This window comes from Camelina sativa, chromosome 18 (assembly GCF_030686135.1).
Source record: "Camelina sativa cultivar CO46 ecotype springtype chromosome 18, ASM3068613v1".
NCBI lineage: Eukaryota > Viridiplantae > Streptophyta > Magnoliopsida > Brassicales > Brassicaceae > Camelina > Camelina sativa.
In genome coordinates, this window is record NC_141897.1 from 22229989 (window position 1) to 22257897 (window position 27909).

General features: G+C 34.6%; 3 protein-coding genes, 1 non-coding gene and 2 pseudogenes across 5 annotated transcripts; 3 read left to right on the plus strand and 3 right to left on the minus strand.

Annotated features, from left to right (window-relative positions):
• Positions 1-59: 59 nt before the first annotated feature.
• LOC147923167 (WAT1-related protein At5g64700-like) lies at positions 60-2734 on the minus strand. The gene is made up of 7 exons (XM_010485960.3): positions 2358-2734; positions 2157-2219; positions 1483-1599; positions 1132-1387; positions 775-933; positions 530-681; positions 60-442 (listed from the first exon to the last, which is right to left on the minus strand). The coding sequence occupies exons 1-7, from the start codon at positions 2534-2536 to the stop codon at positions 292-294; spliced, it is 1077 nt and encodes a 358-aa protein (XP_010484262.2). The 5' UTR covers positions 2537-2734; the 3' UTR covers positions 60-291.
• A 2698-nt stretch (positions 2735-5432) lies between these two features.
• Positions 5433-8413, plus strand: LOC104762633 (uncharacterized; annotated as a pseudogene). The gene is made up of 3 exons (XR_015589185.1): positions 5433-5980; positions 6075-7399; positions 7503-8413. The product of XR_015589185.1 is annotated as an uncharacterized LOC104762633 (transcript).
• Positions 8414-12074: 3661 nt separating this feature from the next.
• On the minus strand, positions 12075-12657 carry LOC104762634 (egg cell-secreted protein 1.5 pseudogene; annotated as a pseudogene).
• Positions 12658-12925: 268 nt separating this feature from the next.
• Positions 12926-15086, plus strand: LOC104762635 (uncharacterized). The gene is made up of 8 exons (XM_010485965.3): positions 12926-13231; positions 13654-13756; positions 13859-13966; positions 14064-14173; positions 14282-14389; positions 14482-14527; positions 14608-14739; positions 14832-15086. The coding sequence occupies exons 1-8, from the start codon at positions 13020-13022 to the stop codon at positions 14913-14915; spliced, it is 903 nt and encodes a 300-aa protein (XP_010484267.1). The 5' UTR covers positions 12926-13019; the 3' UTR covers positions 14916-15086.
• Positions 15087-15242: 156 nt separating this feature from the next.
• Positions 15243-15314, minus strand: TRNAH-GUG (transfer RNA histidin (anticodon GUG)). The gene has a single exon. It is a non-coding gene; the product is annotated as a tRNA-His (tRNA).
• A 6361-nt stretch (positions 15315-21675) lies between these two features.
• Positions 21676-27278, plus strand: LOC104762636 (cellulose synthase A catalytic subunit 6 [UDP-forming]). The gene is made up of 14 exons (XM_010485966.3): positions 21676-22342; positions 22759-22954; positions 23054-23256; positions 23350-23455; positions 23556-23727; positions 23829-24095; positions 24178-24523; positions 24704-24841; positions 24927-25052; positions 25169-25381; positions 25459-25735; positions 25809-26005; positions 26094-26444; positions 26615-27278. Exons 1-14 carry the CDS (start codon positions 22262-22264, stop codon positions 27194-27196), a joined length of 3255 nt encoding a protein of 1084 aa, XP_010484268.1. The 5' UTR covers positions 21676-22261; the 3' UTR covers positions 27197-27278.
• Positions 27279-27909: the final 631 nt, after the last annotated feature.

The window sequence follows — 27909 nt, forward strand, 5'->3', positions numbered from 1 at the left end:
TAAATCAAGCCGGTTTTACATGAAGAAGATGTGACTCAGAATGTTCTATTCGATACGGGTAGAAGAAACAATATTATTTTCTTAGACTTTTAAAAATAGAGAAATAAGAACCAAGTCAAGATCATACAGATTAATCATTTATTCTTGCGCCAAAGATTAATCATTTATTCTTGCGCCAAAGATCTTCCTATTTCCAAAGGAACTGGAGTTACATCTCTTTTCCATTTCTATTCAAGAATTCTTATGTGTTTCCACGCCCATATGTAAGACAAAAAAAACTAACAGTATCTTTTAACTAATGACAACCTTCACTTCATTGCACACGACATCGTTTTCCTTCTGTAGATCATCAATCTTATCATCACCACTGTTTCTCTCCTCTCTGCTTTTGCCCCACAACACACAGTAGAGTCCAATAATCAACAATATTCCGCCTAAGATGCTACAAAACCATATACACTTGTATAAGTTAATTTGTTGAATAAATAAGATAAAATGAAAAAAAAATTAAAGAAGATTATTGTAGAACCTTCCAAGACTGATGATCTCGCATAAGAGAATTGCTGAAGAGAGGAGTGTAAAGAGGAGAGACAGAGGAGTAAACATTGATAAGAAGACAGGTCCCTTCTTCTCTATAACCCATGACTGCAAATAATATGCTACGCCCGTTACAATGAACCCCTGCATATAATGTCACGTTTCTATTAATTAATTTAAGATTATTTGATTTATGACATACTAATACATATTATGTAATGAATTAGAGGTAATTACGCAGTAAATGACTGCAACGAGTCTTAGGTTCCAACCAAGCTTCCATGCTGAGATATCTCTCTCGAAAGCAATTGCGATGACAAAGGATTGAATGGAACTCAAGAGGCAATGAAGTGTTGTAAAGTATAGCTTTGAAGGGTAGACCTTTAACACACGACCCTGTTTGTAAATACGCAACAACTAATTAAAAATAGCATAAATCTTTGTCACAATTACTCAATTAGCATAATCAAATATAATATAAATAAAACTCTTAAACGTAGGGTTAACATTGGCGAATACTCAACTCTTCGGCATGCATATAAAGTAATTTCAATGGGATAATGTATAACGCACTCTGAAAAGATAGAAAGATACCTGTAAAACGAGCCAAAGACCCCATAAAATGTTGGAGGCGACCATGAGGACACATCCTTTGAGCCACGAGGTGGAACCGCTTTTGGAGTGTTCATCCCGGTGAAGATGTTCTTGGCCGTGATAGAGGTGATGGCATAAAGGTAATTTCAGTAGTGGACCTTTGTAAAGAGCTAAGGTAATAACCCCTCCCATGCACACAGTAATCCCTACAAGCTTTGCTGTTCCTTGTATGCTCTTAACCTTAAGCCTCTCCATTCTTTAATTTAATACAAAATCAGTAAATCTTAGAAAGAATACTTAGGAATTAATGAAAACGTGTCAAATTAACATATATTGTAATTAAGTATATACCCAAATAAGAGAGCCAAGAAGAAAGTGATGGCCGGAAGGGAAGCTGTTGTGGCGGCGGCTAAAGTCGCCGACGTGTATGATAATGCGATACCGTTTAAGTCCAAGCTCAATGTCACACTGAAATGCCAACATAGATAAAGTTTAACAGATAAGTTCAACATAGATAGATACCGTTAGTACGTATAGTATGTAGCATTGATTGTATTTTTGCCTGTTCGCGTATTTGTTTATACCTTATGTTTTATGAACGTTTTTCAAATACTTTTAAATGTTTTTCCTTAAAAACACACAATACTACAATAGTGTAAACGCATAAAGAATAAAGTTTTTCCAATTCGCTTTTGTTAGTACATTTTTTGAAGAATAATGATAGGAAAATTACTGTAACCTTTAAATGTCAATTACATTTTATAGTATTTCAAAGAAAAAGAAAAAAAATTCACATTTTATCAACAAAATACAAGAAAACGCAATATTTGTGTAATACATACTATTATGGATCTTTATGTTTCGTTTTGTATATTTTCACAATTTAAAATGATGCACGGTGAAAAAACAAACAAAAGTTGGTTTTCTTTTTTTATAACGTTAAGCAGAAATAAATCATTAAACTCTATATACGGAAATAAAAATCTGCAAGCAAATGAATTAAAATGTACTTGTAGCAGACATACCCAAATAAAGAGAGCATGAAGATCTTGATGAAGGTCACAAATGAAAGAGGTGGAGCACTTTTCCTAAACGAAGAAATAAAGAGAGAATACGATGAACATATATACATAGAAAATTTACAAAAAATTATGGTGCGTACATATACACACAGAGAGAGAGAGAGAGAGAGAGAGAGAGATCGGGAGTAGTATATAGGTATGTACCGCTCGAAGAAGAAAGCAAGAGGAGCCAAGAAGATGGTAGCAAAAGCTTGACGATAGAAAACGAAGACGAAAGTGTTCATTCCACCATTGAAGACGGCTTTGGAGATCAAGAACATGATTGTATATATAACTTGTATTATAATCACCATCATATATGGTTTCTTCGACTCCATGTCCATCGATCGATTTGATGATGTTTGGTTTGAATTCTTGGAGATATATAATTGGGTTACTGTTTGTAATGTCCTTCTCTTTCTATCTTTTTTTTTTCTGATAGTTTAGTGTTCGTCTTTTGAGTTAGAATGAGAAACGAAGTGGGTATTATATATGAGTACAGACACAAGCACGCAGCAATTTGATTTTTTTTTATTACGGTTGTGTTTCAAAGTAGTGGAATAAACATTTTAAAGTACGTAACTAAGAGTGGATGAAGAAAAAAGTAATTATTTTGTGTCACAATCTCACTATACCAACCAAATTATATTATTTTTGATGTTGACTAAAAGTATATATTTTTCTCCTTCCGTCCACAAATCACCACACCTTCTAGATTTACTGCACGATGTAGTTTACAACACTGTGAATGCGAATCATATGTTCGACGAAAATATACATTGGTTAGTAAAATGGTGAAATCATATTTTTGAAGAAAGGGATATATATAATGATGAAATCATGAAGAGAAAAAAAAGGATAACTTTAATAATGAAACACGTAAATTAATATACAAGGTTTTTTTGGCTGTTGTTAATGTCGACATAATGGTTTGATTGAAAAGGATAACGCTCATGGTTCTGTTGGATTTACTAATTACACAATACAGTGAAATCATAATTATGCTCAATCGTTATGCAATTATAATGTACGTTTAACGATTAAAATTAAAAATCAATTACGTCATTATGATGCTTTGCATAGTTGATTTATGTAAAAGACTTTACTTTTTAGTCGTATAGTAAAAACCTATAGTAATGCTCAACTATATATATAGTTTATAATCGAATTCCTCTTGTTCCACTCCCACTCAAACAGTCATATCTAACATCTGATTGAAAATATAGCTAGCGTGTTCTCACACACCACCGCCTTTACCTGGACGATTCGTGAAACATGTGCAGTGCGTAAAGTAACACGTTCATTAAAAAAAAAAAAATGGAAGTTCATTATTGATTGTCAAAAAGAGGTTCGAAATTGATACGTAATTTGATTGGTTATAGCTAGATAAATAATTCATGCACTTGAAGACTAGTTGAGAAATTTAGGAACAGTTCAAGTTTTATGATGCTTTTTGTGCCTACTGATAATTGAATACTATCAGACTTAGTCATGACCCATAACATAGAAGCCTAACTAAAAATAAGCTGTCCCTTGGGAGATATCCGATAGTACTCAATATCTTAGTATAAAGATAGAGAATCAAAAAAAAAATTTTAAAGAAACCGTGAAAGTCAGAAAACAAAATAAAAGGACCAACGAGTTTGGTGCCCCATAAACATGTGGTGTAAGGTATAGAAAACAAAAGTAGATGGTGATTGTACAACCCGCATACGTCCAGGTCATCACGAGTTACGGCCATGCAAAACTAATCCGATTCATCCATATTATTATTACTTCATAAAGTTTTAGCTTTTCTTGTACCTTTTTCCCCTTTCTCACCAGCATGTGCTGCTGGGTTGTTGAAACCAACATTAAAAACCTGGAAAACCTAAAACTCCCCATTTTATTTTCCTAAATTGTTGGCCTGAAAATATGTCTATAATTTATTTCTTAGGGATTTCTTTTTCACTAACCAAGTAATGATTGGCTGATTGTATTTGTAATGATAAAAATCTCATAATCAGAACAATCCACGAAACTATATCGCAGGGGACCTTTCCGAAGGGGTCGGCCAGCGCCATCGAGATAAACATGTATTGAATACTACGTTTAGTTGTTTGTCAATGTTAGTCTTCTTTTTTTTTTTTTTTTTTTTTTTAATAAAGGGCTTTCAATTTCAAATGACGATTACAAGCTATGACAGAGTAATACAGATTTTCAAAGATATTAAGTTTGAAGACTAATATCTTTTAAAATCTGTATTCAACATACATGTTTTCGGTCGTTAAATAAATATCGAAGACTAATTAATGATGTTCTCATGATTTCATCTCTCTCATCTTGACTACGCAAGTGTTCTCTTAAGCTCTTTCCCGTTTACTACATTTTAGTCTTCTTCTTTCTTTAATATAGTAAATGTTTTCGGTCGTTAATTAAATTTTAAAATAAAATTAAAAAAAAAAAGGAAAAGCCACTTGCATCAATAACAGACGTATCATCATCATCTCCTGATCATCTTAAGCGATACTCTTTCGTTTTTTTATTATATTTTTAATTATACTCCTTCCATTTCAAAATATATAATGTTTTAACTAAAGCACGCAGATTAAAAAGTATTTACTTTTAACAAGTTTAACCAATTAGAAAAAATATTGCATAATATAAAAATACTAAACTAATCTAAAAATTGCATAGAAACTTGAAAACATCCTATATTATGAAACAAAAAACTTCTCTAAAACATCTTATATTTTGAAACGGATGGAGTATATATTTATATCAGTAGTTAAAAAAAAATATATAATTTACCTTAATGCTTAATAAACATACTGTATGACCCAATAATGAGATGAATGATGAATTCAAGGAATATACGCATCTCCGATCTTTTTCTTCCTCAACATCTTAATTAAAGCGAAAGCCTACCGTCTAATAAAAGAAAAAGTCAGACGAAAGAAGAAAAAGCAAAACAAATCATGGTTTGGTCAAAACAATGAGGCAAGACTCAAGAGCTATCGTTTTCGTCTACTTCACTAATATTTCCAACGTTTGCATTAAAATTTCTACACCGGCACACACAAAGCTCCTCAAATATCCTAAAGTGAATGAACACGTCTCTCCTTTATCGTGATTTAATTGGGCCAAAACGAGTTGAAGAGATAAATAGACGAGAAAGAAAACTCGTAATGGGCTTCACAGACCAAACGCCCATAGTGAGTGATAAATCACGTGATGTGCACGTGAGTATGGGTTTTAGTCCGGCGCTTTCTCTGTTCTCCGTCTTCTTCCTCTCCAAACTCCGTGACAATGCTTAAAACCCTCAGCTCAGTGAAAACTCATCTCCGCCATTACAATCGCACATGAAACCTCTCCTCTTTCTACTCGTTTCCTGAGCTTAATCATGCAATTCGGGTCTTTCAAACCACTCTTCCTCCGCCTCGCAGCTTCCTCTTCCCCCACCTCCGTCGTCGAGCTGCCGCCATTACCGCGTCGCGCGATCTCTGTGCTGATCGCGAGATTCTCTTCTTATAAATCCGGCGTCGGTCAGTTTACTTCTACAAGACGACCTCAATGCGACGACGAGTCACGGATTGTTAGGGTTCCGGTGTGGTGGGATTTCGAAAACTGTCATTTGCCGGCGGGTGCGAATGTATTCAAATTGTCTCAGACCATCACATCCGCCGTTAGAAACAGCGGAATCAAAGGACCCATCACCATCACTGCCTTCGGAGACTTAATCCAGCTCTCTAGAACTAACCAAGAAGCTCTCTCCGCTACTGGAATCACTCTCACTCATGTTCCTCAAGGTCATTTCTATGCAAAGCTTACTTTTTTAAAACTTAAGGATCTGATTAGGGAAAAAAAAAAAAGCCTTAACTTTTTTGTGATGTGATTTCACAGGTGGGAAGAACAGTACGGATAGATCTTTGATCACAGATCTGATGTGTTGGGTTAGTCAGAATCCACCTCCTGCTCATATCTTCCTAATCTCAAGCGACAGTGATTTCGCCAGTGTGCTACACAAATTGAGGATGAGCAATTACAACATTTTGCTCGCGGGATACGAAGAAGCTACGCCTGGTGTATTGTGTAGTGCTGCTTCCATTATGTGGGATTGGGATGCTTTAGTTAGAGGGAAATACACAGCATGTAAACACTTTAACCAGCCACCCGATGGTCCTTATAATTCCTGGTATGGTCACTATAGAACTCCTCTTCTTGACCCATTTGCCACCACCACTTCCAACAGTCAAGTAGTTTCTTTGACCAGTGTGAAAACCGTAGAGTTGCACGAAGCGAATTCGGGTTCTTCTAAGGCATGTCGTCGTATCCCGAAAGAAGTTGTTAAGCAGATTGGTTTGATATTGAGTTGGTATCCTAAAGGAGCACCTATTACTGAGCTCCGTGAGCAGCTGCGCAAGAGGAAAGTCTCTCTAGATAGAGACTTTTACGGATATAAGAGTTTTTCGAGGTTTCTGTTATCTATGCCAAAGATCTTAAAGGTTGTTCCAGTTGGAGATGGTATGTTTTTAATTCATGCTGTTAACCAAGATATGGATATCAAAGCCTCATCCCCGAAGTTAAGTAGTGAGAATCCCAAAAATGTTAGTGTTGAAAAGATGTGTCAGAAGATGAAACAGAATGATGAAGACGTGAAAGAGGAATCTCAATCACAAGAGAGTTCTCCAGAGTCTGTTTCTGTAATTAGGCAGGTGGATGTTAAGGAAAAAGACGAATCCATGAAACAAAACCAGCTAGCTTTAACTGCTGTTGATGATGTTTCTTCTTCTGAGGAAAAAGACGGATTTTGTATGAAGCTAAAAAAACTATGGTTTGGTTCACCTGAAATGGAGTTAGAGCATTTCCAAGAAAAGAAACATATTTCTGGAAATGGAGACGAAGGGAAAAAAAAGAGTAGTTGTTGAAGGAAAAGTGGTGGATGAGGACTTAGAATCTCGAATTGCATCTTCTACCTCTAGTGAATCTGCTGGGGAGGTAGAAGCAGACACTAAAGTAGGCAACGAGAAACCTAAGAGTCCGGGGCTTGTGATTCGACTTATGAAGAGATTCAAGTTTTTTTGGGGAAGAAATTCAGACATTAGCAATGCAGTAGCAACTAGACCTCACGTACATGACATTTTTGCAGAAGATTCTTTTTGGAAAGATGTTGAATCTTTCATTAATTCTCCAAGAGGGTTCGTCCTTGTTTCACACTCAATCTCAAGGTTCTTATTCTTCTCTTTTCCTTAGCGATGTTTCTGCATTAGCTTATCAGGGAAATATAATAGTCAATTAACGGCCAGTTTCTTTGTTTTGTTACTTGTTTAGAGAAGCGTTGGCTAAGAATCTGAAGGACGAGGGACCTTCATCTCTCAAACCTCTCGATGTATTCAAAATGCTTGATTTAGTATCTCTGTTAATATCAAAGAAGGAATGGATAAAAGAGAATCCTTCTGATGCTCTACCTTTTAGAGTAACTAGGTTCACCGAGGAAAGCTTTTGTCTTAGCAATAGACCTGCTACGGATGGATTGAGATCGATATTTGTGAATATGTCAAAATCAATGTCTGACGAAGAAGAAGATGGTATGAGCCAGAGACCTAAAGAAAGATCGAGAAGCCAGATGATTGCGGATTGTCATAAGCTGGTAAAGAAGATAACAGAGGAGAACCCTGGTGGTTATAACATGAGTAACTTGAAGAAAGACTTTTTGGACAGATTTGGATACCGTTTAGAATATCATAACCTCGGTTATCCGAAGCTTCAGTCTTTGATACAAATGATGCCTGAGGCTAGGATTGAATCAGGATACATTGTTCCTTCGTCAACCCCGGTTCCATATGAATCTGATTCATCATTCGAAGATCTTGGTCCAGTTTCCAAAAAGACTCATAAGAATGAGCCATCTGTTGTTACAGACGAAGAAGATCATGATGACTCAGAGACGGAGGATGAAGCTTCTTTAGAAAAGAGTGGCGACGGAAGGAAGAAAGAAGAAGATGAAACAAATAGCGATTTACTCCAAATTCTGGGTTCTTGGGACACTGACAAGAAGCAGAAGAAACCTACAGAGACTTTTGGTGAAGATAAGCTTGTTGAAGGAATATTGATTAGCTTGAGGAAGAAACCATCATGTGAGTCTAAGATTCAAAATTGAACAAGTTTATTTTAACCGGTGGCTAAAGATTCAGGTTGTAGATGAAAACTTAGTTGGTATTAGTGGATTCAAAAGTTCAAAACCTTAGTGTCATTGAGAAAAGCGCTTTTCATATTTTATTATAAGTTTTCAAAATAGATAATTCAGGTGATCGCAACAAAAGTAAAACTTAAATGTCTTCACGTGTTAGATTTAAATTTGTTAATATATTTAGTGGTTGAATTTTTAATATTAATTCATTAGTGTTAAAATTATATATTGCTTGAAAAGATTAAACTAGTAAAAATATCAAATAAATTAGTGAGTAGTCAATTTTGCAATAATTTCTTTATTTAGAATAATATATATAATGGGTGAAATTTATATTTCTTGTTATTGAACTAATATTAAGATATTTAAATGTTAAAATTACTTTAATTTGGAAAAAATTTGAATTAGATGTCAAAGTTAGCTCGGTTTGAATCAAAAGCGATGCAATTGGTAAGACATCTAATTCGGTTTTTCTCCATTGTATTGCAATATAACACTTAAATTTTTTTTTGTTAAACTAAATAATTAAGATTATATTCATTAGTAAGTATATAAATTTAAAATTTTGTATTATTTTTTTAGTTAAAATATTTTATAGATATAGTATATCGTTGATATTTTTCAGCTTTTTGTTGTCAAATTAATAAACATAGTTTTCAGGTTAAAATTACATTAACTTGAATAAATATTAAACAAGTGATGTCAAACTTATGAATTAAAGATAGATTAGACATCAAATTCGGTTATTTCTAATTGTAGTGCAATTCAACACTCAAATTTCTTTTTTTAATTTGACAATCTAAAACGTAACATTTCTAATTGTAGTGCAATTCAACACTCAAATTTCTTTTTTTAATTTGACAATCTAAAACTACGTTTTATTAATTAATCAAATGTTGTTTAAATTTATTTAGTTATTGTATAATTCTAATTCTAATATTACGGTGAATGTTGTTTGAACCTTACCTGAATCAAAATAGAGCGAATGAGAGAGCCGAAGCATTCCTTCCGTGCATCCAAATCCAAGTCACCCCGAACCGGATTAAACCACAACGTCCTGATCCATGATCGTGATATTTATAACTTAATAAAACCTTATTGGGGGGGGGGGGGGGTCATAGAGAAGATCTTAGGCTTTTGGTGAAAAAAAATTAATCAGAAATGAAGAAAAATGGTAAGATCTCCTCTTATATAAGAGATTGAATCTTGGTTTAAGGGGTGATACGTGTCGTCATTCTGTTGGTCGAAATAATAATACAAAAGGGAAAAAAAAAACATTTCGTACTACATTTTTTTCTTCTCTCTCTCTCTCTCTCGGTTGCGATTAAATCGACAAAACGATTGATGAATTTAGAATCAGAAGCTTGAAGGTTTTGAATCGAAGAGCCTGGAATCAGAGGAAGGGTATGGATTCGAAGGGAATGGAGAGAAAGAGATAAGTAGCGAAGGCGATTTGGAAGCCAATCGCGAAAGAAAGAATCGACTAACAGTTGGAGATGGATGTGGTTTGAATTTGGAGTCGATTAAATCGGAAGAGAGATTGAATCAATTGGAATTAGAAAGGTAAGTTTCTTAGTACAATTGTTTGAATCGGAAATTGTTTTATGATTAGGGTTCTTTGATTTTGGATCGGAAATGAGGGTTATTTGAAGTTTGTTGAAAAATTAGGGGTTTTGTTGTGCATGTGTTCCAAATTGATCATTTTATTTGATATTGTTAGTGGCGAATACCAAATCTCGCTGAAGCTCACATTCTCACATTAGGTTCTTGGTCTTAGCATTATTTGGAAGAATTAGTAACTCTGGAAGACAAATAGATAAAAGAATTTAGAAAAGTTATCAGAGTGTGTTGATGCTTGGTGCATCTAATAAGTCTCTTACTTTGTTGTTCCTTATAATTTTGTTTCCGGTTAATTATTATCCATTGTCACTATCAATTTGATCTTTGGACTCTATTTTATTACCTCTTATTAGGAAGAAAGGCTGAGAAACATTAAGCGAAGAATAGAAATCCCATTTGATGGATGTCGAATGGAGCATCAAGTAAGTGTGTTCTTATGGACTCTCTCTCTCTGTTTGCTTGATTCTGTATATGTGATTCCGTATATGCAATGTTTTGTTGATTGATGTACTGTCATGATTCACAGGATGCTCTTAGAAAACTGTAGAGGCTAGCTTATCGACAGAGGGAACTTGCCACTGGAGAACCTAATCTCTTTGCGAAGACCTTTCCGGTTTGTGATGCCATCTATAGTTCACATCTACACATCTTTGAGTTATGTCATGCCCCTTAAAAATGAATTTATACATAGTGGGATTATTATCTCTTCTAACTCGCTATGATTCTAACAAGATTCAGTGATTTCGTTATGACATGATGGAACAAGAGCCGAATGGGAATATCCTTTTGCGGTGGCTGGCATCAATTTCTCATTTATGTTGGCACAAATGTTAGATCTTCAATCAGGTAAAAGAAAAGTTCAAGATGAATACGTTTAGGGTATTTTAGTTAAGTAGTCATACTTGTTTTCCATTCTAACTCTTTTTTTTTATTCATTCTTTAACAGCAAAAATAAAGCTACATGAGTCGAGTGTGTGATTGAAGCTACCTCTTAGGCCATCAATGAAGGTAATTTATTATCCTTCTCTTTTTTAATTTATTTGGTGTTAGTTTAGGTATGAGTCCATTGAGTGATTGATGTCATTGCTTTTGTTTGGTGGTTGTGATTAATACGTTAACTGTTGATTTTAAATTTTAAAAAAACAATATTTTCAAAAATAAGAGACCCAAAATTAAAACCTACCAATGATAGAGAAAATTATAACTAAGAGATCATGAGTTCTATATTCAAAACCAAACATAATTAATTCATAAAAAAATTAAAACAGTGTATAACAACCCCTTCCTAATATACTATCGATATTGTTGCTCTAATAAGCCAGCCAATCTCATTGGTTTAGCTGGTTTGGTCCATTGCGATTTTTTATTTTTATTTTCCATTACGATTTGGACACAATAGATTGTGATTTAATAGGATTATACTAGACCTTTTTGAGTAAAAATCAAAAACGTCATTGTTGAAACGAGAAACAACAAATAAATTGATTCGAGTGAGAGATAGAATCTGGGCGAACTTTCGGTTTAAATCGAAGTGAACTAAGAAGAATTACGAACTGGACTTTTGTATTAGACTTTTTCGTTGGTCGTAGCTTAAAGATTACACATATCTCTTTCCTATCTCTATCCTCCCATATATAAACTAATCCGGCCTTCGAACTGTCTTCACCATTTCCTCCGACGATCTCTGTCCGTATCCCACGATTTCCTCCGGAGATTGACCTTGACGTTCCTTCTCCTGCGGGATCCTCTTTCTGGGCTTGCAACAGGCCCACTTCCACGGCAGACAATCAACCCATGTTGGGCTTTTTCCGTTGGCCTTGGGATCGTTGAAACCCAACACCAACTGCCATGTATTTGCAACGTACTCTGAAAGGTCACAGCAGCAGGACCGGGAACAATCAGAGCAGCAACAAAGTCTGCTAAATCTAACCCCGATGGCTACCGAAATATCTCGATGATGCGACACGTTCACGGACTGATCGCATTGACGTACATATTTACCTAAAATATCATTTTAATATTAATTATTTGTTTATTTTTAACTTATGATAGTCAGAAAATATGATGCTACACATACTTCGGGTATTAAAAACATACACTGGTATAGTTCAATGCTAAGAACAACGAAAGAGTGGAACTCTTTTTATTAACGTAAATTATAAAGGCAAAATATATGGAACCATGTAATTAATTAAGTCCGGGGTACGTAATCTCAACGGGAGACAAAGCGAAAGTTTCAGACGCCGGAGACGGAGACAATTCCGACTTCTCCGCCTGAAAATCACAATACTCTCTCAGATTATTCCCTTCCATAGTCGTAAGCCCTAAAGAAGTAAACATAACGGACCAACAATCTTTTTCGATCAACCCAACTGCTCCACAACAATCTTTGTCGATTCCACCTTTAACCGCCGCTCCATTCGTAGCAATTTGACTAAGGAAAAACCTGACGATCTCGTCGGTGCATGACTTAAGCTCCAACCCCGCGTTCCAACAATCCATTAAGTTTCCCGCACCGGAATGATCCGTAGCCAGCGTCCAGACCTGGATCTTCCTTGCCTCGGCGACCATGATGACATGAACGGTCGATATGAGATACAAAATCGTTAGAAATATGAGAAGAGAAGGCTTTGAAGTAGTTTTTGTAGCCATTGCTTTTTTTTTTCTTTACGTGTGTGAGAGATGTTATAGGCGTACGAGTACGATATGTGACGCATATATACCTATATATATATAATGGAAGAACCTAAAAATAAGGAAGCTGAGAAGTTTTTGTTAATCGTTAAATTGCTATTTATCAGAAGTGATCGTGGTCAATTAATTTCCCTCTAATGTCACATTTATAGCACTGTCTTATAAAATATGCGTTACGCCCAGTTTCGTGATGTATTGTATTGTATGTATCCCTTATTTAATGGGCCAATTAAATTGGGCTTTACAAATCATATTTTGGTCATATACTAATTATTGAGTCGGTTTTAATATAAGCCCATTCCATGGTAACGACGCTGTAAGTTTTTCAGGCGAACTAAGGAAGGATGAGCGCGACGGCAGAGCTGCCGACGAAGGAGGCACACGTGCTTAAAGGCCACGAGGGAGCGGTTTTAGCGGCGAGGTTTAACGGAGACGGGAACTACGCTCTCACCTGCGGCAAGGATCGGACCATCCGTCTCTGGAACCCGCACCGTGGAATCCTAATCAAGACCTACAAATCCCATGGCCGCGAAGTCCGCGACGTTCATGTTACTTCGTATGATCTCAGCTCTTTCCAGTCTCCAATTTTCGTGATTCTGATTTCAAATTTGTGCAGTTTAAGTTTATCATAGTCAGAGTCTATTAGAATTTGGTCGTGTGTGTGTTGCTGTTGTTGATTTCGATTATTACAGTCCAATTAGTTTGATTCTGATACTAATGTCAAGAAAATATCAGTGTTCTGTGGTGTAAGCATTATAATGAGAGCGTTTGATTATTCATAGTTCTATGCTTTTTTTTTTTTGCTTGCAGCTAGAAGAAACGATCGAATTAGACACGAAATTTTTTCAGAATTTTATGAGTTTGTGTTTCATAGTTGTCAAGCAAATTGGAGTTTTATGTGGTGGAGGCTAATATTGATGAGTGTGTTTGTTTGTATATTTCATGTTTTGATGATTTTTTTTTCATTCTTTATCACAGAGACAATGCCAAATTTTGTTCATGTGGTGGTGATCGGCAAGTTTATTACTGGGATGTTTCAACCGGACGTGTAATTCGTAAATTCCGTGGTCACGATGGAGAGGTATATATGTCTCAAAAACTAGGAATCTGTATCTCCTTGGGTTTGGTTTGCGTATATGTATTGATCATTTGTTGTCTTCTAATGAACTACTGATCTTATCAGGTTAATGCAGTGAAGTTCAATGATTCATCATCTGTAGTTGTATCAGCTGGTTTTGATCGTTCGCTACGTGTTTGGGACTGCAGATCTCACAGTGTTGAGCCTGTTCAGGTTTTACTTCATTCGTATTATGTGGTTTCAAATCCTCCCAATAGTGTAGAACCAAATCTAACTGGCTTTTTTTTCTGTTTTTTTATTGTTTTCTCAGATCATTGATACGTTTTTGGATACAGTCATGTCTGTTGTTTTAACAAAGACTGAGATTATTGGTGGTAGTGTTGATGGAACTGTTCGCACATTTGACATGCGTATTGGCAGGTATGTATATACTCAATACATGAAAATAAAATTTGGTATTGTTTTCTTTCTTCTGAGTTCTGAGTATCAAATAATTGATTGGGAATTTTTTGTTTTTGTTGGAATCAGGGAGATGTCAGATAACCTAGGCCAACCAGTTAATTGTATATCAATATCAAATGATGGAAACTGTGTTCTAGCTGGTTGCTTGGATTCTACTCTGCGTCTACTTGATAGGTAAAAGAAACGAAATCTTATGTAAATAACTAAACTTTTAATTTCTCTTTCAGATGTGTCTTAATTCTTGCGAGTCTCTTTCGAAATTACAGAACCACAGGAGAGCTACTCCAAGTCTATAAAGGTCATATTTCCAAGGTTGGTCATTAGTTTAAAAGATAATGTAACCATAGTTCATAATAGATTCTTAGTTGACATTTGTTTTTGTATGTAAACAGTCATTTAAAACCGATTGCTGCCTCACTAATTCGGATGCACATGTAATCGGAGGATCAGAGGATGGATTAGTTTTCTTTTGGGATTTGGTAGATGCAAAAGTTGTATCGAAATTTCGAGCACACGATTTAGTGGTAAGATTTATTATTTTGTTTTCATAACCTGTTTAAAATTTAACGAGTAGTATTGATCTTGATTTTTCTTGGATTTGTTATACTTTTGGCAGGTGACAAGCGTGAGTTACCACCCTAAAGAAGACTGTATGTTGACCTCTTCAGTCGATGGTACAATTCGTGTCTGGAAAAAATGAAGAGACAAGAATTCTTCTTGATTATGATGGATCTTGTTTCCTTGTTTTTTCACTTTTTATCATTTGAAAGCTTATGTTGTATACAAGATTATGATGGATCTTCTTCTTGGAGCTTATGTTGTATACAAGAGAGGCTGTTTTTGGAGGTGATATGTTTTGTAGATTTGCTTACCTGTCTGTACGCGAAAAACTCTTTTGGGCTTGGTTAATTCTAAAAGCATAATAAACAAAAAAAAAAAAAGGACGTAAAGAAAAGGATGTACTTGGTCAACGAAAGCCCATATATGAAAAAAAAATGAATTGAAAGATATTTGAGGATCAAAAAAGTGTGGCTGCTGGGATTCGAGCCCAGGTCTCCACGGCCACAACGTGGAATTCTAACCACTAAACTACAGCCACTTTGTTGGTACCTTTCGAATTTAGTCATATATAATGCGTACTTTTGAACTATTCGATTACCCATCAGGTTGGACTTGGAATCAAGGAAAAAGCCTTTTTGGTTAAAATATCTCCCTACTTTACCTTTTGAATCTACCGAAATTAGAAATTGAAGATTATATTCTCCTCCCAATTATTCTCACGTTTAAAAAAGACAAACGAAACTGAAGTTCTGATTTTGATTTATGACTTGCAAAAGAGAATAATCACATAGCTGGAAAATATGGGGGTAGCAGTGAAGAAGAACATGGCAAATAGCATATTAAGACCAATCTTTTGCATGTGTTCTTTCACATATTATATCTATTTAATCTCTTATCCGCCGTCCTGCTATTTTACTTTCATTAGGAAGACAGATTCAACTTCACAAATCACAATTAACAACAACCTACATAACACTTTCGTTCAAGTGATTTATATCTTTTAACAAATACAAGAATTTGACATATATTAAAGTCATTTTTCCGACCAACCACTATTAAAAAAAAAAAAGACTTTAGACGACATTAAGCAATAGACAGTTTAACGATAATCGCTACAGTTTACGACACTAAGCGCATATATATATATATATGTATATGTATATATAAACATGAGATTTATTAGTTCCCTATTGAGATTCAAGATTTTGATTAAAATAAGTTTCATATTTTTACCAAAAAAAAAAGTTTCATATGTAACGGTAGGTTTTAGCGCCCCTAACGGTAAACTCCACTTTTAGCTTAAAAGGTAAAATATACATACGGTCCGAATCATCTCATTAATCTTACCCGAACAATCTACTAGATCATGGAAAAGAAATCAGTCTAGTTCGGTCCGAATCTGATCAGGTGACGTACGGTTACAGAACTCTTAGAACGAACCAGTTGTCTAGCGAGTATATAGTTTTGGAGAACTGTACTTGCAAAGTTGAAACTGGCGATGAGCTGTCGAAAGGCAAAGATCTAACGTGACCGCTGCCCGTAAAAATCTCAAAGCTGCCCGAAATCTGAGAAAGGAGAGTTCCTTAATCCGGACCAGTTAGACTTTTTTTTGTTGTTGTTGGTTTGGTTGTCAAAAGTACAACAAAGCAATCTCACAGCTGTTCGATATTGTTTTATTCGTCTTTATAAAATTTCATTTGTTTTTTCCTGATAAATTTGGGCTTAATTATATAGAATATGACTTTTCAAAGTTAATGCAATCACAAATAATTACAAAAAATAAAAAATAAAAAATAAAATCGAATACTATAAGAGATCATGTTGGTGTGTTTTGACATTTTTTTTAATACTATAAGAGATCTAAGAACATTTATAAATACGAATTAGATATTTTACGGAAATTATTATTTTCAATACATGTGTACCAAACTGGCTTTTCTTCAAAATTCGCTTAATCTATTATCCTATCAATTTTTGCGGTATACATTACATCAATTTATGATACTTAATAATATGATTTAACCAATCTTAAGTTTCTCTCATTGGACTCCACCGACATGAGAATTCCTTTGACACCTGGCATTGACTATTCATTAAAGCTAATTAGTAATTAGAATTTATTTTGTAGTATTTTAATTTTTGTTTTAAGGAAAATGCTTAAAAATAATATGTTGTATTTTCTGCATTTCCCATTGTTTTGACCATTAATTTTATTTATATGTTAGTATTTTAATCATTAGTTTAGATTAAAATTATTCTATTTAATTTTTAAACTAAAGAAATGAATGCACATCAACAAAATTACCGATATAGAAAGTAGTATATTTCATTTGTTGTTTTTTATTTTGTTTTTTTCCTCGTCATTGTCTTTGATTTTAAGGTTATAACATGTTAAACTAAAGAGTTACAAAATAAACCACATTCTTACTTTTATCTTACGTCGTAAATATGCACTTTTTGGTCGTCAATAATAGTTAACATATTTTAAAAATAACGACAACAAGATTGCCAGCGTAGAAAAAGGTAAAATAGATATTATAAAGAAAGCAACTCATTGCGCACTATCTCGCAGTTATGATTACACTTTTACTATAAATAAATTGTAAAATAAACCGGGTCAAAAGCTACCAATATGTCATGCAACACGTGTTTAGTTTAATCATATCGTTTGAACTAAAATTCATGTACACGTAAAGAAAATTACTCTTTATGTGCTTCGACCAAATTCATAATTACATTTGAGTTTCCGTTTAGGGAAAGAGCTTGAGCTCTGTTCGGATTAATAACCCGAAATCATAATTTTTAACAAATCCTTTATTTTTTGGTGAATCATTGTTTCTTGTAGATCCTATTTTTCTAAAGCAATGACATTTTATTAATATTAGTATTAATGATAACACTTTATTAATAAGGATTCTTATTTTGGGCTCTAATAAATTTAAATTGCTAAAAAAAAAATATTTAAATTGCTTTACGAAATAAAAATGGAAACAAAAGGAAGGTCTATATAGGTGGTATACTGGTATATTTTAGATATATTTTTGTCTTGCTTAAAGAAACAACACACCAATATCGCTAGTTAGCTATGAGTGTTTCACTTGTCTATGGCTATCTATCAACACTAAGTTATTTTCAGTCAATTTAAGACCATTTTAACGGGAGTTAATCTATCAACTTGTTTATTTATGTCAATATATAACTTAATCCAAAGAAGAACTATACTTTGTGTCTACATTATTATGATAGCATAGAATTTTTTTTTTTTACAAACGATATGCTTCGTTCCATTAGATAGAAAGTAACATACATAACAAGTAGAATAGCTTAAACATCAATATAGGGTGGTATTTCCCAGAATCAAAATTAACAAAAATACAAGGAAAGATAGGAACAAACGATAGAAGAAGCTTGAGACTATGAACCATTTGCTGACTAGCAAACTGGAACCTGTGAAATCAAGGCATACCGATGCAGCTTCCATGATCGGGTTAATGGAAGGGAAGGTGGCAATTGTCTTGAGTAGAAGACTGGGTGGCAATAAAAAAGTCAAAACTGAAGGTCTCACTTTAAGGAGAAGGACTACACGAGGTAGGGCTTTGCCAAAGGTGCGAACGAGGTTGATAACGTTTTGAATACCGGTCACTACATATGTGACAGCATAGATACGACCTATAATTATCTATATTTTCTATGCACACATTGAATATGTACGACTCAAAACTAGACTATATATAGCAAGAATATGTTCAGTATCCAATACAATATACAATTTGCATTATTTACTATATATATAAACGTATATGTGTCTGTGTCTGTGTGTGTGAATTTGCTAATCATGAAGCGTAAATTTCTGTGCAACCTTTAGCCTATGCGTTCTGATTGCGTAATCTTAAAGTGAGAACAATTAGATTTTGAGAAGAAAAAAAAAGAAGTAAATCACAAACAAAAAAAAGAATCATGTGAACGACAAACGAACCCCACATAATACGGTGGTGTATTTGCCACTCGTTGATTGGCTATGTTCCGCTTCATTCAACAAATGGATCATGAATCAGTTGCAATGCAAGTAAAGCCGAAAGAGGAAAAGAAAACTAATTGTAGGTTTAATCCCATAAGTTACACCATTTCATTTAAAATTGATTATTAAATAAAATTTTAACATCATATTTTAGACTTAATCCTGATTCCTGCAGTTTACATCGAGATGACTGCGAACTAATACAATATTTATTATATTATGGTTTATAAACTCCAATGTATTTTATATTAGATTAAAACATTAAAATTTGATTAAAAAAACTTCAAACTTGATAATCAACAAAATCGAAAATCAAAAGTTTTAATTTTCTAAACTTATTTTGAGTGTTTACTTTTCGTGTTTCAGTTGCTTACTAGTTTAATATGATATGGTGATATGAATTTTGTATTAACATTAACATAAAAAAAGTGTATTACATGATCATTGTATTTTACTGTGTGGTTAGATATGAGATAATGTGTGTGGTGAGGTGTGTAGAAAAATGTTATCCTATTTTATATATTTTTAGTTTATTTTTCTGTTAACTAAAGACTCAATAAATTAATGATAAGGGCATTTTAAGCAGTCCAACATCAGAATATCGTCATCGATCCGATTTGTTGAGTTAATACGGTATTTTCACCCCAAAAAAAACATTTTGTTGGTTTTGGGTTATTATTCGTTATTTAATATTATATTTATATTTAACTGTTTCCAGTAAATCCAGTCTTATGTATTTTCCTGATTTATACTATATTTTTAAAAGTATTAGAGCAAAAAGGTTATCGGTTAACGTACTTAAAATCGTTAATCACGTTGACCAGATGCTCTAACTCAATATGCATTAATTAGTGGTATAGTTGTAAATTTCCAAAGAACAAAAGTTATGTAAACTATATATAGAGAATAAGCGTAAAAATAAAACTTAATTTTCCGTATGTATAGTCCTGAAAAAATAAAATAATGATAGAAAAAAAAATAATATAAGGGCACACCGACAGTTTCTATAAGAACATGTGGCACGAGGGCTTGGAGAAGACAGTGCACAGCATTCAAGCAATCATGAAAACGACATTTGATGTGGTAACCTAATAAAGTTTGATCGTTTTTTTTATTATATAATATATTTATGTATATAAAAAATTTCCAGATTTATTGATAAATAAAATATTATCTTTATTTACCGTCAAGAGTTGAAAAACTCAATAAGCAAATATAATATATACTGGTAAAGTATTGTTTCTAAATATAAAGAACTATTTGTCGGCAAATGTATACATATGGAATAGACATTCATACATGGGCATATCGCATATATATACATATGTGATGTGATACCATAGTCTCAATAACTGAACATTTTTCTCTTATTTGAGCACGGAGGACAAAAAAAATAGCAATATGGCGACTTGGTGGTGAGTGAAGCCGAGATTTATAATTTTTTTTAAAAATAAGTAAATATAAACTAGAGCAATGTTATATAAAAAATGGAACAAACAAAAAATATAGCAAAACTGACAGAACGGATTTGAACAAAATAGTGTGATCAAAGTTGAACACAACTTAAGAGGACATGTATATGAAATGAAAACCCAATATTGCTACAAATATAGATACGATTTAGTGAAAGTTAATGGAACGGTCCGTGCGTATAAGTTTACATTTTGCCTATAAAATATAAATTTATACAGTTGTATGTTATAAAATTAAAACGTAATTAATTAGAACGAAAAAGGAACTAATATACGATTTTGGATACAATGTACATTATGTTTATTGTGTTGTATAACATTTAATTTGCTCCTGTATAGAGATAAATATTTTTTTAAAACAAATTTATAGCAAACATAATTTTGTGATAAAAATATATAAATAGCTACAATATTTTTGATAACTATACAAATCAAAATTTGTAGTGTGTGTATAACTATACAAATTTTGGTGTCTCTAGTCTGGGTAGTAAATGAGACCTTCTCAGCATTTCCAAGTCTCTCTAAAGAAAGAATTAGAAGAATTTATTACACACACAGTAAGACAATAACTTAATAATAACCTAAGAACTTGATCGTAGCAATTTTTATTATTATTATTCTTACATTAAGTTACTTCATAACAAGTGTATTATTATGAAGAAAGAAAAAACAAGTGTAGTAGTATTATTTTCTTGCACATGTTACAAGAACGTGAGTCTACGCAGACAAATAATTTTAAAAGAGAATAATATTCTAAGGAATAAAATACAGTCTCTCGGGCCTCGGCTATGAATTGGGTTAGAGTGGTTAATACTTAATAGAGAAAATTTGGCTAATCCAGAAGAAAAGATACAAAATTGAACTGATTTTTTGTTAAAACTAAATTACCATTTTTTATGTTAAAAGAATTCAAGATTAAATACATAATAAAAACCGTATATGATATAAACTAAAAAGGTATTAAAAAAAAAACCATCCAAACTAGATTTGATATCACTACTTTGAAACCATATAAATTAATGGTTTTTTTGTAACAAAAAGAAAAGAGATAAAATATAGAGACAAAATAAATGTTAGATGTGATTCAATGCACATTACCAGGAAGAAGAAAAATAAAGAAGTTAATTAGTAGTATGTGATGGCTAATAATGTAAGTTTTGGAAGTTTTATAAGTAAGTTTTTAAAAAAAAAAAAAAAAAAATTAGACAACAAGTGGAGTGGAGGAGAGATATACACCGGTTTAATGGGTCCCACATTCTATTTACTGCTCCCACATAACAAAATTAATTGTAATTAATTATCTCTAATTTTGGTTAAAAAATAATCGTCTTCGGGTTGTTATACTTTGTTTTTTTTTTCCTCACTCTACATAATTTGCCTTTAATTAACTCACACCATTTAAGTTAACTAATCACACTCACTTAATTAAATTATCTTCATCGTCGTCTCACGCGTTTCTTAAAAATAAAAAAATTGGCCTTACTTACTTTTTTTTTTTACTTACCCTCTTTATCATTATTTCGCAGCAGCTTGCGTTCTCTCTCTCTCTCTCTCTCTCTCTCTCTCCACCATTGACTCTCTCTCTCTATCTCGCTCTTGAATCATCATCCTTTATTTCTGTGACTGTGTGCACTTTCAGAGAAAAGAGAGAGAGAGAGAGGCCAACCATACACAAAGAAAAAAAAGAAAAAAAAAAAAATAAAGGTTGTGGCTTGCTGCTGAATCAATACCATTCACCATTTCTACAATACTCCCTCACTATTCCCCCTTTCCCCTTCATCTGTGTTTTCTTCCATCAAAGTCTGTGTTTTTTTTTATTAAGAATCCGATTTGCCTCTGTGAGAGAGAGAGAGAGAGAGAGAGAGAGGGTAGTATCATCCTCTGTTGTTGTTATGGTCTCTGGATCTCTAAGAATCAAGCTTTACTGAGTTCAGCCATTTCAAATCGATCTGTGAAATCCCAAAATAGTGTAGCCCGTCTGTGTTCAGACCAAATATGAACACCGGTGGTCGTTTAATCGCCGGTTCTCACAACAGGAATGAGTTTGTTCTCATTAATGCCGATGAGAATGCCAGAGTAAGATTCACCTCCATTGTTCCCTATTTCCTTCTTTCTTTAATCTGATCTAGGTTTCTCAATCTCTGTGCAAAAAGTCTCTGACTTTTTCACTTTTTTTCTTCTTCTTCTGGATCTGGGCTTGACCTGTGGTAATCAATTAAGATTTAGGGGTTTTTAGTAACTAGTATACCTTTGTAGCTAATTTTATCAAGAGTTGTTTGTGTCGGTGGGAATGATTTTTTTTTTTTTTTTGCGGATTTTGACTTGTCTTAATTCTGCATTCTTTTCTGATTTCTCCCAATTAAGTGATTTCTTCAATCGCGATTATATTCAGTAGTGAATCTGGTGTGAGATCCAACTTGATTCTTTAGTTAATAGTGTTTGATAAAGTTTCACTGTGATCTGATTTTTTTTTTTTTTAAACTCATGTGCAGATAAGATCAGTGCAAGAGCTGAGTGGACAGACATGTCAAATCTGCAGAGACGAGATCGAATTAACTGTGGGTGGAGAGCCCTTTGTGGCGTGTAATGAATGTGCGTTCCCTGTGTGTAGACCTTGCTATGAGTATGAAAGACGAGAGGGCAATAAAGCTTGTCCACAATGCAAAACCCGTTACAAACGTCTTAAAGGTTTGTTTTAGCGATTTGTTTTTTTTAGTTTTTTGTTTGCCAATGTTTAAAGATTTGCTGATTTTTTTTTCTTTTTTTTCTATGTTCTTCTTTTATTAGGAAGTCCTAGGGTTGAAGGTGATGAAGAGGAAGATGACATTGATGATTTAGACAATGAGTTTGAGTATGGGAGCAATGGGATGGGATTTGATCAGGTTTCTGAAAATATGTCAATCTCTCGTCGCACCTCTGGTTTCCCACAGTCTGATCTTGATTCAGCTCCACCTGGCTCTCAGATTCCATTGCTGACTTATGGCGACGAGGTAAAAAGTCGAATAATTTATCCACATTGTATAACCCATCTTCAGTAACTTTTTCTACAGTCTCTCTCAGATTTCTCTTGTGTGTTATTACAGGACGTTGAGATTTCTTCTGATAGACATGCTCTTATTGTTCCTCCTTCACTTGGTGGTCATGGCAATAGAGTTCATCCGGTTTCTCTTGCTGATCCGACCGTCGCTGGTAAATATTTTTCGATTTAAGTTTAGTATTTGACTGCAAAACTGTGTTTATTTGTCTATGGTTACCGAGATTTCGTTTTCATTGCTTTGTCCAATTGCAGCACATCCAAGACCTATGGTACCTCAGAAAGATCTTGCGGTTTATGGTTATGGAAGTGTGGCTTGGAAAGATCGGATGGAGGAATGGAAGAGAAAGCAGAATGAGAAACTTCAGGTGGTTAAGCATGAAGGAGATCCTGATTTTGAAGATGGCGATGATGCTGATTTCCCAATGTAAGACTAAGAAAACGAAAACTTTGGTTTATGGCATGTTCCATTGCAATCATATCTATGAAGCTTATCTTCTTTCTTTTCTCTTTTTTTCCTTTTTTCAGGATGGATGAGGGAAGGCAGCCATTGTCTAGGAAGATACCAATCAAATCTAGCAAGATTAATCCATACCGGATGTTAATTGTTCTACGTCTTGTGATTCTTGGTCTCTTCTTTCACTACCGTATTCTTCACCCTGTCAAAGATGCATACGCCTTGTGGCTTATTTCTGTTATATGTGAGATATGGTTTGCGGTTTCATGGGTTCTTGATCAGTTCCCTAAATGGTACCCGATTGAGCGAGAAACATACTTGGACCGACTCTCATTAAGGTACTTGAATCTTGTGGGCAATTATTACACTTTGAAATATCAAAACTTTGTATTTGGGAATAATCAACTTTTTTAATTGCAGATATGAGAAAGAAGGGAAACCGTCCGGACTATCCCCTGTGGACGTATTTGTCAGTACAGTGGATCCATTGAAAGAGCCTCCGCTTATTACTGCAAATACTGTCTTGTCTATTCTTGCGGTTGATTATCCTGTCGATAAGGTTGCTTGTTATGTATCTGATGATGGTGCTGCCATGCTAACTTTCGAAGCTCTTTCTGAGACTGCGGAATTCGCAAGGAAATGGGTTCCTTTCTGTAAGAAATACTGTATCGAGCCTCGTGCTCCTGAATGGTATTTCTGCCATAAAATGGACTACTTGAAGAATAAAGTCCATCCCGCATTTGTCAGGGAGCGGCGAGCCATGAAGGTTACTAGTTCTTTCTTCTTTATAAATTTGATTTGATGACAAAGTTTCGGTCTTTTTGATTTTTGCTAGAAATTTACTTTTCATGAGTAAAGGATCTTATGTTATATGGGCTCTTATAAAAGGGGATTGTGGCTTTGTAAACTGATTTGAAAGATTGTGTGTTTTAACTGGTTTTGGCAGAGAGATTATGAAGAATTCAAGGTAAAAATCAATGCTTTAGTGGCGACAGCACAGAAAGTGCCTGAGGATGGTTGGACTATGCAAGACGGTACACCTTGGCCCGGTAATAGTGTGCGAGATCATCCCGGCATGATTCAGGTGAGTTTCAAATGCTTCTTATTTCCGAAAAACCTTTCTAGTTGTTGTGCTTTATAACTAAACCTTACTGGTTTTCTTGTCAAAGGTGTTCCTTGGAAGTGACGGTGTTCGTGATGTCGAAAACAATGAGTTGCCTCGATTAGTTTATGTTTCTCGTGAGAAGAGACCCGGATTTGATCACCATAAGAAGGCTGGAGCTATGAATTCTCTGGTAAATGATCTACTTTTTAAACCTCTAAAAATTTTTCTTTGCAAATTTCATATATGCATTGCCCATTTATTGGAATGGTTCCTAACTCTTCATTCATCTACACAAAATTGTTGAAGATTCGAGTCTCGGGGGTTCTATCAAATGCTCCTTACCTTCTGAATGTCGATTGTGATCACTACATCAACAATAGCAAAGCTCTTAGAGAAGCAATGTGTTTCATGATGGATCCTCAGTCAGGAAAGAAAATCTGTTATGTTCAATTCCCTCAAAGATTCGATGGGATTGATAGGCACGATCGATACTCAAATCGCAATGTTGTGTTCTTCGATGTAAGTCCATCAACCACTTTCTTATTGTATATCTTGAGATGTCTAAATATTTCCAACTAATGAATCTTTATTTACAGATCAATATGAAAGGTTTGGATGGGCTACAAGGGCCTATATACGTCGGGACAGGTTGTGTTTTCAGGAGGCAAGCACTTTATGGCTTTGATGCACCGAAGAAGAAGAAGGCCCCACGTAAGACATGCAATTGCTGGCCAAAATGGTGTTTCATGTGTTGTGGTTCAAGAAAGAACCGTAAAGCTAAGACAGTGGCTGCGGATAAGAAGAAGAAGAATAGGGAAGCGTCGAAGCAGATTCACGCACTAGAAAATATTGAAGAGGGCCGCATCACTAAAGGTATAATACTAATCCTGTTTGTTATAAGTTCTTTCGGCATTTGGTGGTTTACTAATATATTTTGTAACACTAGGCTCTAATGTAGAACAATCAACCGAGGCGATGCAATTGAAGTTGGAGAAGAAATTTGGGCAGTCTCCCGTTTTTGTTGCATCTGCTCGTATGGAGCATGGTGGGATGGCTAGAAACGCAAGCCCAGCTTGTCTGCTTAAGGAAGCCATCCAAGTCATTAGTTGTGGATATGAAGATAAAACCGAATGGGGAAAAGAGGTAAAGCAGCCGGTTGTTTTAAACCTTTGTTGTGTTTATGCAATCAATACTTGACTTTGATGATGACCCTTGTGAAAATTATTCTCAGATCGGGTGGATCTACGGTTCTGTTACAGAAGATATTCTTACGGGTTTCAAGATGCATTCTCATGGTTGGAGGTCTGTTTATTGTACACCTAAGTTAGCGGCTTTCAAAGGATCAGCTCCAATCAATCTTTCAGATCGTCTCCATCAAGTTCTTCGATGGGCGCTTGGGTCAGTTGAGATTTTCTTGAGTAGGCATTGTCCTATTTGGTATGGTTATGGAGGTGGTTTGAAATGGCTTGAGAGGTTGTCCTACATTAACTCCGTGGTTTACCCATGGACCTCTCTCCCACTCATTGTCTACTGTTCTCTCCCCGCCATATGTCTTCTCACCGGAAAATTTATTGTTCCCGAGGTAAAACAATCTTCTTAAGTCCTCAAAGTATGACCATCTTTATTCTATGTTTTGAGTGAATTCGTCGTCCTCAGGGTAAAAATATCATCTTGAGCTCTCAAAGTTTGAATCTTTATTCCAAAGTTGTGTGTTTAAGACTGGAAAACGGTTCTTGTTCCTTCTTTTTGCAGATTAGCAACTATGCGAGTATCCTCTTCATGGCGCTCTTCACGTCGATTGCAGTAACGGGTATACTTGAGATGCAATGGGGCAAAGTTGGGATCGATGATTGGTGGAGAAACGAACAGTTTTGGGTCATTGGTGGCGTTTCTGCGCATCTATTTGCTCTCTTCCAAGGTCTCCTCAAGGTTCTTGCTGGTGTGGACACTAACTTCACAGTCACATCAAAAGCAGCTGATGACGGCGAGTTCTCTGACCTTTACCTCTTCAAATGGACTTCTCTTCTCATCCCTCCAACGACTCTTCTCATCATAAACGTCATCGGAGTCATAGTTGGAATCTCTGATGCCATCAGCAACGGATATGACTCTTGGGGACCGCTTTTCGGGAGATTGTTCTTTGCACTTTGGGTCATCATTCATCTTTACCCATTCCTTAAAGGTTTGCTTGGGAAACAAGATAGAATGCCGACCATTATTGTTGTCTGGTCGATCCTCCTCGCCTCTATTCTTACACTTCTTTGGGTTCGGGTTAATCCGTTTGTGGCGAAAGGTGGTCCTATTCTCGAGATATGCGGGTTAGACTGCTTGTGATTTGATTGATGGATCAATTGGTGGAAAAGGTTTAATTCCCACGGATCAAGAGAGGTACGAGAGATATTGTTTACCTCTAAAAGACTCCTTCATTGTGTTCATTAGATGATGAAAAAGAAAAAGAAAAAAGAAATTAATTTTGTTACGTGATTGTTATTTTTGCAAGAATGTGTTGTAGATATAGATGAAAAAAAAGAAGGTTGTTGTCTATTTGTTTTGTTCTTTGGTGGTGAGAGAAAAGATTTGTCAAATTATTCTTTAATTGAATATTTCTGATCTCTTTTGAATATTACAGAAGAGGAGTTTCAATCTGTAATCTTTTATGATAAAGAACTTTAATTTTTTTTCAAAAAAAAATATATGTGAGTTTCTCTGTTATCTTTCTTGTTTGAGAAATTGATTTCGTTCAAGGCTATTCTTGAGTTAAGAGATTATTAATTTGCCTGTAGACGTAGTATTTTCGAATGCTGTAGTTAAAACACGTTTGGAAGAGCCACAAATATGTTTTTATTTTGGCTCAACACAACTTCTACATAAGATTGAACTCAATGTTGCACAAAAGAGTAAAGCCTAAGGTCATAATTCTTATTGGAAAAAAAAGTTCCCTTACTACTCTGATCTACCGCTTCATTTCCTCCTCTTGGGTAGAAACACCAACTTGAAGTCTTCAGGTTAATAAAGCAGGTTCTTGATAAAGCAAAGGCCATACTCCT

Coding starts and splice junctions, on each gene's coding strand:
- LOC147923167 (XM_010485960.3), bottom strand. CDS start 2,536: ATGGACATGGAGTCGAAGAAACCATATATGATGGTGATTATAATACAA. Junction 2,220..2,357: donor CTTGCTTTCTTCTTCGAGCG/GTACATACCTAT, acceptor TTCTTCGTTTAG/GAAAAGTGCTCCACCTCTTT. Junction 1,600..2,156: donor TTCATGCTCTCTTTATTTGG/GTATGTCTGCTA, acceptor TTGGCATTTCAG/TGTGACATTGAGCTTGGACT.
- LOC104762635 (XM_010485965.3), top strand. CDS start 13,020: ATGAGCGCGACGGCAGAGCTGCCGACGAAGGAGGCACACGTGCTTAAA. Junction 14,390..14,481: donor ACTCTGCGTCTACTTGATAG/GTAAAAGAAACG, acceptor TCGAAATTACAG/AACCACAGGAGAGCTACTCC. Junction 14,528..14,607: donor ATAAAGGTCATATTTCCAAG/GTTGGTCATTAG, acceptor GTATGTAAACAG/TCATTTAAAACCGATTGCTG.
- LOC104762636 (XM_010485966.3), top strand. CDS start 22,262: ATGAACACCGGTGGTCGTTTAATCGCCGGTTCTCACAACAGGAATGAG. Junction 24,096..24,177: donor TTGGACCGACTCTCATTAAG/GTACTTGAATCT, acceptor TTTTAATTGCAG/ATATGAGAAAGAAGGGAAAC. Junction 26,445..26,614: donor GAAAATTTATTGTTCCCGAG/GTAAAACAATCT, acceptor TTCTTTTTGCAG/ATTAGCAACTATGCGAGTAT.